We start from the raw sequence: 12,534 nt of genomic DNA on the forward strand, positions 1-12,534 counted from the left end.
TGTGACGCCGCCCCCCTCTCCAGTCAATACAGTGATGTATGACCTTGTGTGATCATTCAGAGAGAAATCTGAGAAGAGCTTGATTTCAGAGACAGTGACTCTGAGAAGCTCAATCTGTAGTTTCTCTCTCACAGCATGCTCAAGCCCTGCTCAGAATACTGCTGAGTTGAGTCTGCAGAGTTTCACAGTTTCTTCATCTTCTCTCTGTGAGAAGGCTTCAGTGCAGTCTCTGACTGGTATCACTACTTATCTGCACTGCATCAAGCAGCTGAAGAAGAGAGGGATTTTATACACTCACTTCTTCTCTCACTCTCATTGTTTTCATTGCATCTGTAACAACAACTTCTGTCTCTCTGTAAGTATTACCTATCTTATAAGAAGATGTCATGTCAGCTCTGACAAGAAGCTCAGATGCTCAAGTAGTACAGAGCAAGAGTCTCAGAGCTTTAAGTATTGACAGATTCTGTCAAGGCTGAGAAGATCTCTCTTGTTCATCTGTAAAAGAAGATGAAAGTGTGAATCTCTGAGATGGAAAAACATCTCAGAATGACTGGTCTTAAGAAGAAATCAGTCAGCACTGCTGTTGAAAGCACTGCAGAGATCAATCACTGATTAGAGAGAATCTCACTTCAATTGAAGCAGATAACTGAGATGCTTTGTAAGTTAGTAAGTTGACATTTCATGTATTTCTCATGCTCTTCTGCAGCATGCTTCTCTGTGATGCTGCAGTGCTAACTTCTCAGCAGATAAAGATGTCAATATCAGAGACTTCAACAGTGAAGAATGAGTTTGATGAGAGTGTGATTGTTGATGAGTAGACTCTGGTTCCTCTTTTTACTTTTTCAGCAGGCTGCAGCCTCATTAGAATAGCAGCAGTCTGCAGATTGATAATATTAATCTTTTTATTAATTTCAAATATTCCTTTTCTTTTAACTGCTTCAGAAACATTACACTTGTGTAGTCTCATTAAACTTCTAAAAATTCTTTGAGAGAAAATAGAAGAAGAGTGTTACAGAGTCTACAAGGTGTCAGCTCATCATCACAAGATCATCTCTAAAAAACCCTTTGAAAAAAATGAGAAGTCTCAAGTGATATTTCTTGCTCAATGTCTCTGACATGTAACAGAGCAGTCTCTACTAGTCATCTCATAGGTTGCAATCTCTTTCTCAGTATTTTTCAAATACTCAAGCAGTTCCCATGAATTCTCTGACAATGAATAATCTTCTCATTTAACAAGATATTGAAGCTTGCTGTAATGTATTCACTTGTTCAATATTTTCTTCACAAGATATTCAGTATCACCCTCAATCTCAATATCATCTGGCTGAGACAGCTCCATCTCAGGGCATTGCTTATAGAGCTTCAAATAGAAAATGTGAAAAACAGAATGAATTGATTTCAATTCTGTGAGTAATTTCAACTCATATGTCTGCTTATTCATTACTCTTGTTATCAGAAAAGATCCTAGTCATTACTCACTGAGCTTCTTACACAGTCTCATTGTCTTGATATTCTTTGCTGAAAGTAGCACTTAATCCTCTATCAAGAACTTCATTGAAAGATGTTTTCAATTATAGTATTTCATCTATCACTTCTGAATGCAGCAGATGCTTTTCACCACCTTCTCATGAATTTTATTCAAAAGTTCCAATCTCACTTTTACTTCTAACACTGAGAGATACTTCATTCTCTGTATCTGTCTGACATTCTGACTGTCTATTCTTCTCTTTGAAATGTTGTCTGTGACATCACTGAGTAATGAAGGATTATATTCATAACAAGCATAGAAAGAAGATACCTTTAAGGTTGCATTCTTTGCATTGTTATATACAAATTCAGCAATCAGAAGATGTTTGAGCCAATCATTCTGATAATATGAACAGAATGCTTGAAGATGCTGTTCTAGTGTCTGATTCTAGTGTTCAGTCTGGCCATCAGTCTGTGGGTGAAATGCAGTACTGAGGAGATGCCTTATTGTAAGATGATAGCAAAAAGCTGATCAGTATTTGCTGATGAAGAGGAATTCTTGATCTGTTATCAACAATTTCAGAGCACTGTGATCATGAATAATGATATCTAAAAACAGGTCAGTCAATTCAGAGGCTTTAATCTTTTTATGAGTAGAGATATATCTGATCATCTTTGTGAAGCAGTCAACAATGATTAAAATTGAGTTATATTCTTTGACTCTTGTTAACTTCAGCAGATCAACTATGAAATTCATCAATAGATTCTGTCATGAGCTCTTTGAAACAGGCAGTGATGTCAACTCACTGTATTGCTTATGCCATGGGACCTTTATTCTTTGACAGACATTGCAAGTTTCAATATACTCTTTGACATCTGTCTGAAGCTTGTCTCAAGTGTATTTACATTTTAGAAGCTTCTCAGTCTTCTCTAACCTGAAGTGCCCTGCATGGGGATCATCATGATAAATCCTCAATAACTTCTGACACATCACTCTGCTATGAGGAATAAAGACTGAATTATTCAGCAGTAGAAGTTCACATTCTTCTAGTTATCAGTGACTTGATTCCTTAACAGCACTGCCCTGCTCAGGGCCTGCCTCTTCCAAGTTTAAACTGAATTCTTTCTTCTTCAACTTTTGAATTCAAGCTGCAGTAGAGATATCTCTCTTCTGTAACTTTTCAATGAATTTCAAAAGTAGTTGAGTTGAAAGATTGTAGATCATTTTGTCCTTTGTCAATTCAATGATTGTAAGACATGATATGAGAAGCTCATGATCTTCAGTGTCAGTTCTCTGTGAGAACCCGGGTTCTCTTTCACCTTCTATACTGGGTCATGCAGCTGCCTCTTCAGCACTGTTTCTGAGCTTTAGAGAATCTCAACTCTCTGCAGCCAGCTTCTTCTGCAGTGATGACAGAGGTTCTTTTATAGAATTCTTCTTCACATCAACAATATTATAATCAGACTGTCTAGACAGTGCATCAGCGGGGTTAAGCCGACCTGAACAGTATCAGATATAGAAATCATACTCTGAAAGCAGCTTCACTCACCTGGCTTAACATTCTATCAAGCTCTTTGTTGTCAAGAAGTAATGCAGATTTGCATGATCAGTGAGAACTTACACTGAATACTTACTACTCTGAAGATAATATCATCAGATCTTAAAGAATTCAACAATTGCTAACATCTTCTGATCATGAATATCATACCTTCTCTGTGTGAGCAATAACTTTTTGAAGAAGAAGGTCACTGATCTTCATTCACAGTGTCTTATAGACTCTGTGAAAAAGTCTTCTCTCACAGGCAATTCATTGTCTGTTTTCTCAGAAGTGATTATTCTCTGATTCTTTCAATATTGAAAGATCTTCAGTGTCAACTGTGAAAAGATTTCACAGACTTCATTTCTGAATGTGTCAGTCTCACACTGACTGAATAAGTTGAGATTAAAGTGATTCAGTATTGTGACATCTGTGAAAGCTTGTTTCAATTCTGCAAATGCCTGCACAGTGCCTTGAGTGAGAATAAATGATCCTGTTTTCCTGTCTTTCACACTTCTCTTTAACAGATCTGTAAGAGGGGCAGTAATCTGTGAATATGCATAGATGAATCATCTGTAGAAATTCACAAATTCTAGAAACACCTGCACCTCGCGGTACATTCACAGCACTGGCCAGTTCTCAATGATAGAGATCTGGCTTCTGTTCATTGAAATGTCATTCATCTCAATAATATAACCTAAGAAATCAATCTTCTGCATGTAGAATGAGCATTTTTCAGTGTTTGCATAGAGTTGATGCTGTCTCAAGTGACTTAACACTTCTCAAACATGGGTATCATGTTCTTTCTCTGTTTTTGAGAAGATTAGAATGTCATTCAGATATACTATGCAGGAGACATTGACAAGGCCTCACAGCATCTCATTTATATAGGTCTGAAAGATGACTGAAGTGTTACAGAGATCAAAAGATAAAACAAGATATTCAAAATTGCTGTACTTAGTATGAAAGACTGTTTTTTAAATATTATCTTTGTTAACTCTGATTCTATGATAGGCATTCTGTATATCAATCTTTGAGAACATCTTTGCTTCAGATAATCAATTGATCATCTCATTAATCAACAGTAGTGAATAGCAATTCTTAACTGTCATCTTATTGAGGCCTCTGTAGTCTATGCATAGATATAGTCTATTATTCTTCTTAAGCACAAAGAGTATAGACATCTCTGCTGAACTCTTTGATAAATATATTCAGTTCTTTGATTGCACTTCTTCAAGATATTTATGCAGAACATTCAACTTCTTTACAGATAAGTTGTAAAGAGACCTGTACAGTGCTGTTGCATCATTTTCAAGATGAATCTTGTGTTATATCTTGATATCAGGAAACTTTGCTGCTTTCTTTTCTGAAAAGACATTTTTAAAATCTGTAAAGAGACATCATGTATATCTGTCTTCAATGACAGATACTGCTGCTAATCTTGCAGTGAGAGTGATGACTTCTTCACCTGTTCTCAAGTCTCAATCACCTACTATACAGTATATCAACTCAATTCTTTCTTCAAGATTTCTCTGATAAAACTCTTCAGATTTCTCTATCACTGTCTCTTCATCAGTGAGACAGTACTGTCATGCCTGAGTGACTCAGTCAATGAGAGAATTATTTTCTCTCAACTACAGAAGACCTAGAATGACATTCTCATCTATGATATTAACTGCATGAAGAAGCAGACTGCTCTTCTTAAAGATTTCTTCTGAGTCTGTGATCACACACTTTGCCTGAATTATGTCAAAACAGTGACATTTTGTTTTATCAGTAAATTTCACATGGTCTGACAGATCTATCTTCTTTCAACTCTTCATCAAAGAAAAGAAATAGAATATGAAGTTAGTATTCATCTCAGAGTTGAGTAGGCATCTCACTGATATCTTCTCATTCAGAGTATATATTGTGATCATAACATAAACTCAGAGATGTGAGAATTGTCAATTCTTTTCTTTCTCTTCTTTATCTTTCATGAATATGTTTGTCAGAAGAGAAGTTAACTTTGAGAAGATGTCTTCTCAGTTTCTTCTCTTCTTCAGCTTCTTATAATCACTGACATAGTGATTACCAGCTCTGCAGTTGAAACAGAGATCTTTATTAAATCTTTTTTAGCATTTCTTTGCAGTGAGTGAAGAATCAGAATACTTGAAATTCTTCTTTACTTTCTCTGCACTGAAGCTGTTATGACACTGTTTAGATCCTGTCATTAATTGCTTAGAAGAGGTCTTATTAGTCTTTTTCTCAGAGAATTGATTATTCAAATAGATCTGAGAAGCCAGATTGACAAGCTCAGTATGATTGATTGATGAACTCTGATATTGTAATATTATTGTTCACACCTTGTGAGTCAGCTTTATAAGATAAAGCTGTGTTTTTAATTGATTCAAATCATCAGTCAATTCCTCTCAATATTCTTCAAATCTTATGTTGAAATTGAAAGAATTCTTATTATCTTATTGATGTAATAAGTTGAACTGCTGTGCTGCTATGAAGCTGTGATTGCAGTGATCTTCAATTTAATCAAGTAGAAAGTTCTTGAATTCTTCTCAAGTCATGACAGTATTGATACACTCAAGCTCTCTCTTCTTGATGACTCAAGTAGTCACAGAGATGCCTTCAAGAAGGTTGACAGCATATATTACTTATATCTTATGAGTATTATACTGACTCAGATTAAGGTGGAATTTCTGTTCAAGAGTATAGATAAAGCTGTGGAATTCAGACAAGATGTTTCTCTTATATCTCAGAGAATCTTCAATCTTAATCTCTCTATCTTCATGATAGATGTAGGTGTGTAGGGGCTGCGGCAGTGACAGGACAGTTGAAGAGCCCATGCTAAAATGTGCAGTGAGTTCAGAAATCTCAGATTCCTGTCAAGATAGAGATGTACACACTCTAGAGAATGATGTAGTGTTTTCTTCAGAGAGTGAGGTCAGATCAGTCTCAGTATGAATGTGTGAGGTCATATCAGTCTGTTAGAGCTCAACTGATTCAAATGTATAATCAGATCAAGTGATTTGAATTGTAATGTGACAGAACTGAAGCAGTGACTAGTCAGCAGCATTATATAGAAGTAGTTGTTTAAAAAGCTGTATGAGTGAGCTTGACTATCTTGCTTGAATAGTGAGCTTGTAGACTACAAGGTTATTGCGAGGATATCACAGATATAGTACTTAGTATACTAAGAAGATTGTATGAGGCATGCAGTAACTCTTGTATATATTCCTGTAGAAGGAAAATGAATCACTGACTTCTTTGATGAGGAGCCAGCATCTAGCTATTCTATATAGACAATGGGCGGATACCCTTCTCCCATTCCATGAGTGAGAATAGCCGGAGCAATACCTCAGCAGCGCCTCATTGCCAAGGAAGAGTAATCTGCTGACCTTGTATAGAAGCGGGGTTCTCATACCCATCAATCGGATCTTCCTATGATATATCCGAATGATGTCATAGGGCGGTTGGAAACCGGTTCGGACGGGATGCGGGATGGATGGAATCATCCGCATGGAAGCGATGGGCCGTGTGGAACCGCAACGGGGCCTTGGCGCGGCCGGGAGTGTGACAATAATGAGCTTGAGTGAGAGATTGAAGATATTCTCAATGAGAGACTCTGTGACTGTGACTGATAATATCTTGTAAAATAGATTAGCTATGATCAACTGATCTGAACTTTAAGTTTCATATTATCTAAAACAGTGATTCTTGACTGATGAGAACTGCTTCTGAAAGAAGAGAGCTAATATAATTAGCACATCTGATCAATTATATAGACTATTCTATTACACTTTACAGATTTCTATCACTTTATTCTTGAATGCATATGCTCTGATTCTCAGCTATTTTTAATCACTGATTCTCAGCTGCTACAAACGCGTATAAATGTATATGCTCTGATTCTCAGTCATTCTCAATTGCCAATTCTCAGCTGCTATGAACATGTATAAATATTCACTTCAATTACTGATTCTCATGCTTTCTCTTTCTTTTTCTTTCTTAATGTTTTTCTCTTTATTATATAAGTTCTATTTATTATACTGATCTATTCGGTGTAGGCCTCTTTCACAATGTAAGAATACTTATACATATGAAGTTAATAATCTTGATTATAATCTTATACTAGAACTTGTTTAATTATCTGAACAAGGCATTCTATTAGATGCTTAAAACAGAAGTTTAATATTTCTCAATAATGATCAGATTTATGAGAATAATATTTACAAGATTATAAATCTAACACAGATCTCTGTCAATACTTGTGAAATACTCTGAAAGAACTTCTAATAAAGTCACTGAAAAAATTACTGATAGTAGAATTGTATAGTAATCTACTTCATCAGTCTAATTAATATTAAAAAAGCTCTAGAGAAGTTATTCTATATTATAATAATAAATTCTTATACAAAACTCTTTTAATAATATTATGAATATCTAGATATCTTTTAATAAGATAATATTATTAATCTACTCTCTCTATAAGATTCAGAAGTAAATTACAGTATCAAGTTAAAAAAGAAAAATAATAAAAATTCTGAATTACTGTGAGACTCTCTTTATAATATATTCTGAGATAAACTTCTTCTTCTTTGAAAGACACTTAATAATCTGTTAAATAAAGAATTTATATATATTAGTAACTCTTCTACTGCAGCTTCTATTCTCTTTATAAAGAAATCAGACAGAGAACTCTGATTCTGTGTAAACTATTAAGAACTGAATAGATTAATAAAGAAAGATTACTATTCTTTATCTCTTATTAATAAAACTCTAGCACATATCAGATAAGCTTAATAATTTATAAAACTAGATATTCTCACTGCTTTTTATAAGATCTGTATCACTGAAGAAGATGAGTAACTTACAGTATTCTGAACATAATATAATCTCTTTGAATGAGTAGTTACATCTTTTAAATTAATTAATACTCTTAGTACATTTCAGAAGTATATCAACTGAGCACTTTGAGATTTTCTTAATAAGTTTATATTTATCTATCTTGATAACATTCTCATCTTTACTGATGAGTTCAGAAAAGAATATTAAGAACATGTGTAAAGAGTATTATAATAACTATAAGAAGCAGAACTACTAATAGATATAAACAAGTATAATTTTAAAGTTAAAAGTATAAAATATCTAGATTTTATTGTAGAAGCTGATAAGAAAATCTGAATAAATTCTGAGAAGATCTCTGCTATTCTTGAATGAAAGACTTCATACACTGTGAAAGATGTATAAAGCTTTATTGAATTTACTAACTTCTATTAATGATTTTGTAGACTACTGAGGCAAAAGAGCTCAATCACCACCAGCGCACTGCTGGTAGAAGAGCTGACCAATCATGAGACTCTCAACACCCTCTCTCAGACCAGCTATCACAGAGTACAGTACTTTCTCTCAGTGGCTCTCTTCAGTGACCTTCTCACAATGGCTTCTTTTTAATAATGAACTCAGTCAGTCCTAGGGCTCACAGGACTTCTAGGGCACACTCCTGGGATGTCTCTTGACACTGTTAAAATGTCCAGGATATTTGTTAGGAATTTTTAAGTCCATTCTGGAATTGAACCCATGCATGTTGACCACAGCGGGGCTCACGCTTAACAGTCTCATAACCTGTAGGCTACTGGGGCAAAAGAGCTCGATCACCACCAGCGCACTGCTGGTAGAAGGGCCGACCAACCGCGGGACCCCCAACAGATTTATATGAAACTTCTCAGATATTACTAGATCACTTACAGAACTTACATAATCTTATACTAGAACTCAACCGCTCCACCACGAACTCGCTCAATTTTTCGAATAAGAACCCGCTGATAGATCCATCGAAAAGCCCTCAATCATACAAGCATTTTGACCCCATCGCCGACCGCATACCCCATGTGGTGGTGGAGTTATCCAGCCAAATGTGAACCAGATGTTGTTCAAAACTCCTGTGTGGGATTATCCCCTGTTCACCTCTATCACACCACAACCCTGGGCCAAATTGCCATACAAAATGTATACAACCAGATCAAATGAGATCAAATGTGAAATTCATAGTCCCGCCGGCCAGTCTAAATGTGACCTCATGTGATGTCATGTGCATCTCTTTGAATTCATGGGATTGAACAGCCGGCTCTGCGGCCTGTACAGCTCTGATTAATCTGATGATGGTGATAGGGGTGATAGGGGGTGGTAAAGGGGGGGGGGGGGGGGGAGGGATAGGGGGTGGAAGTGGTAAAAGGGGCTGCCGGCCGGGAGGGGCTGTGGTGGTGGTAGAGGGGCAGGGGTGGTAAGGGGCTGCGCAAGCAGCAAAGCGAGCGTAAGCGAGCGTTTGATGCTTGTAGTTAATAAATAAACATTTCATCATTGGATCATGTAAAATCAAATGGAGACCATCAATTAATTCATTCAGCTTTTCTTGGTTTTGTAAGAGTACACCTGATGCTCCGTCATGGGCAGCTCCGTACCCTCACTCTTCTTCTTCTTGCTCAATTCCATGGTCCGCTTAAGGACCCGTTTCATAGCAGCCAGGCCATCCGCGCTTATTTCTGTAGTAAGTAACATTTAGTATATGGCTGGGATCATTTGAGCCGGCGGACGAGAAAATTGAAGGAAAGAAGAAAGAAAGAAAGGAAACCTATCACTCACGATAATGCGTTACAATCCTCGGCGCGTAGACGCGCACCCCTTCTTCCTCCGCAATCTTCTCAAGCTCCTCCCCCGCAACCCCCGCCCTTCCCAAATCCAACCAAACCATATTCGTCTCCTGGGCAAGGCCAGTCATCACAGCGCCTCCCAGCGCCACCCACTCCTCCTCCAATTCCCTCGCTACCGCATTGGCTCGCAACAACGGCTCACCGGCCAGAAACACCTCGTCAATCGCCACGCGCGCAGGCGCCGTAAGGATCCCGGTCTGCCGCATCCCGCCGCCCAGTGCTTTGCGCAGATGACGGGCGCGGGCAATCACCTCTGGCGACCTGGCGGCCAGGATGGAGCCCGCAGGCGCACCTAGGGATTTAGAGAAACACAAACTGACCGTGTCCACGTGCGAGCAGTATTCGCGGAGTAATGATTTGGCGGTTTCCGCCGCCTGTGCGGGCGCCATTCCGGCGCTGGAGGGTGGATAGCATGCGTTCCAGAGCCGGGCGCCGTCCATGTGTACTTTTAGCCCGCACTGGCGGGCGTATTCCCCTATGCGCTTGACTTCTGAGACGGGGGTGATTTGCCCGTTGTGTGTGTTTTCCAGCGCGATGATGCGCGTTGGGGAGCCGTGGATCTCGCCGTCGGCGGGGACAATGTTGGGGATGATAGATTCTAGAGTCATGTATGACTTTTGCTGCTCGTTATTGGTATTGCTATCACTCATGTGCGGACTGCTTAGCACGGGGATGAGATGCGCTTGTGAAAACATAGAGGCCATGCCGCATTCGTGCACGAAGACGTGACTCTGCCGGCCGCAGACGACAGAGTGAGGTGGTTGATGTAACAGCGCGCGGAGAGCCAATTGGTTGCCCATCGTGCCCGATGAGACGAAGAGGGCATTTCCCAGTCCCGTCAATTCCCCGACGTAAGTCTCTAGGGCGCTCGTGGGCTCGTCCTGGGAGAAGACGTCGTCCCCGTAGCGCGGGGCTTCGGTAATGGTTGATGACAGCATGCTGCTGGTTGGCAGAGTGGCAGTGTCGCCTATTTGGTCATGTTAAGACACAGCTTTTCATATCGTATATACAATGTTTGTATCTTTTCTCTATGGAGGCTTACTTCGGAAATCATGTGTGGCGGCCCGAGCATTTCGAGCTGCTTCTGCAATTATTGTTTGCGGCGGCATGGTGCTGGCTGCTCTGAGCGCTGGCCGACCTAGCTGAGTAGTAATAGTTTTGCGATTGTGCTGTGGCCAGGCAATCCTACCCAATGGAGCAGAAAGCTGTTGGGACTGACAGCTAAATAACCTATACATTCGGGGAATCGTTGTTTATATGTTCGGCGGGAGATCCTAAAGGAATGGTTCTGGTAATCCCGTAAATAGCTATTTAGCTGAGAGGCAACGTTGCCGAGGATCCACCAGCGCCGGTTGCGCATCTCCTCATACTACTTCTACTCTACTTCGTCCAGTGCGAGCACATTTTCTATATTTGCAATATACATGTAACATCTTCACGAGCGTTTCCATTATATAGGTAGATTACATCCAAAATGTGATTGGGACTTTTCATCGCTGAGGGCTGACCCCTCGAGAACGCCCTGTTCCCCTTCAACATCATGGCAGTATTGAGGCTAAATAAATGTGAGAATTTAACGAGGATCAAGAGAGGAGTATAATCGAGTAGAGGGTAAAGATCCCGTTTTAAGACAGAAAACATCCATATTCAAAAGCCACGATAGATCCTCTATCCCACCCTGACTCATCAGGTAAATTCGTAATGAAATAATAGTGTACAGGTGCAGCAAAAACACGACAAAATGAACAACAGATGAGACACCAAATGAAATAAACCCCGTCTCCCTGTGCTGAAATCTAATCAGCTGGATAGATGATGCTCGACCCTCATCCCATAACAAGCACCCCAAATGCCATCCCCACAAACACAATTCAGTAAGGATCATCACAGCCCCCTCTTGGTGTGTATAGATGGAGCAATTTGCAAACACACACACACAGAAATGAAAAAGAAAAAGAAACCGCCCCTTCTTCAATAGTTCCCCAGGAGAAATCTGCAGGATAACCATAAAACGGGCGCATCCACAAAATCGTACATGTAGTCCAAAAACCTATGTCTTCTGGACATCCATCTAGCTAGCTAGCCAGCTAGTAGGCCCGGTCATCACATACCATCCCATTTTCATAGACGCATGTAAACTTCCTCACTCCCTCCCTCCTCGGGATATTATATATAGAATCAAAAATCATTTATAGTCCTATTTCCCCCCCATCTGCCCCGACTGCATCATCTGCGCATTCTGCTCCTGGAAGCGCTGATTGATGCGCTCAGAGCCCTTCATGAACTTGTCGAAGCAGCGGTTGACGCAGCCCTGTTCGCGGCTGATGAGCGATTTGGTCGTGAAGTCGCTGACACAGTCTTCGAAGCAGCGTTGGACAATGTTGGAGTAGACCTATATTGTGTTGTAGAGGGTTAATAGTTGTTTTATTTTCATTTTTGGTTTGTTTCTTTGTTTGTTTTGGGCGTGTATGTGCATATATATATTTGTTGATACGGATGGGGTTGAACTGGATGGGATTGGAATGGAAAGGATTGAGTGGGGATGGGGGAGCCTTTGTACCGTCATGAATTCTTTCATCTGCTTCTTTTCCATGCGGCTTGCCAGCTCGCGCTGTTCGTTGGCGTTTAGACTGAATGGATTTTTATATGGGTTAATGTAAGCGACTAGTTGTGTTCTTTTTGTTACATCGCAAGGGCGTATAGAATGGGGGAAGGGGGAAGATATTTCATTTTGCGAGAGTTTGCAAGGCGGATAGGAGAGGTCACGTACGCGTCCATGATGCAATTGGAACACTTGGAGGTTCTCCCTTACACTCCGCAAGGCA

At 39.5% G+C, this 12,534-nt stretch overlaps 2 protein-coding genes across 2 annotated transcripts; both read right to left on the reverse strand.

Annotated features, from left to right (window-relative positions):
* Positions 1 to 8,712: 8,712 nt before the first annotated feature.
* BDCG_06309 (l-allo-threonine aldolase) lies at positions 8,713 to 11,036 on the reverse strand. The gene is made up of 3 exons (XM_045422042.1): positions 10,752 to 11,036; positions 9,642 to 10,676; positions 8,713 to 9,541 (listed from the first exon to the last, which is right to left on the reverse strand). Exons 1-3 carry the CDS (start codon positions 10,945 to 10,947, stop codon positions 9,402 to 9,404), a joined length of 1,371 nt encoding a protein of 456 aa, XP_045277769.1. The 5' UTR covers positions 10,948 to 11,036; the 3' UTR covers positions 8,713 to 9,401.
* Positions 11,037 to 11,906: 870 nt separating this feature from the next.
* Positions 11,907 to 12,487, reverse strand: BDCG_06310 (mitochondrial import inner membrane translocase subunit tim9; the record flags this gene model as incomplete). Its single annotated transcript, XM_045422043.1, has 3 exons — positions 11,907 to 12,101; positions 12,270 to 12,339; positions 12,480 to 12,487. The coding sequence occupies 3 exons, from the start codon at positions 12,485 to 12,487 to the stop codon at positions 11,907 to 11,909; spliced, it is 273 nt and encodes a 90-aa protein (XP_045277770.1).
* Between the last annotated feature and the right edge of the window lie 47 nt (positions 12,488 to 12,534).

The sequence above is a fragment of the Blastomyces dermatitidis genome (assembly GCF_000003525.1).
Source record: "Blastomyces dermatitidis ER-3 genomic scaffold supercont1.6, whole genome shotgun sequence".
Taxonomy (NCBI): domain Eukaryota; kingdom Fungi; phylum Ascomycota; class Eurotiomycetes; order Onygenales; family Ajellomycetaceae; genus Blastomyces; species Blastomyces dermatitidis.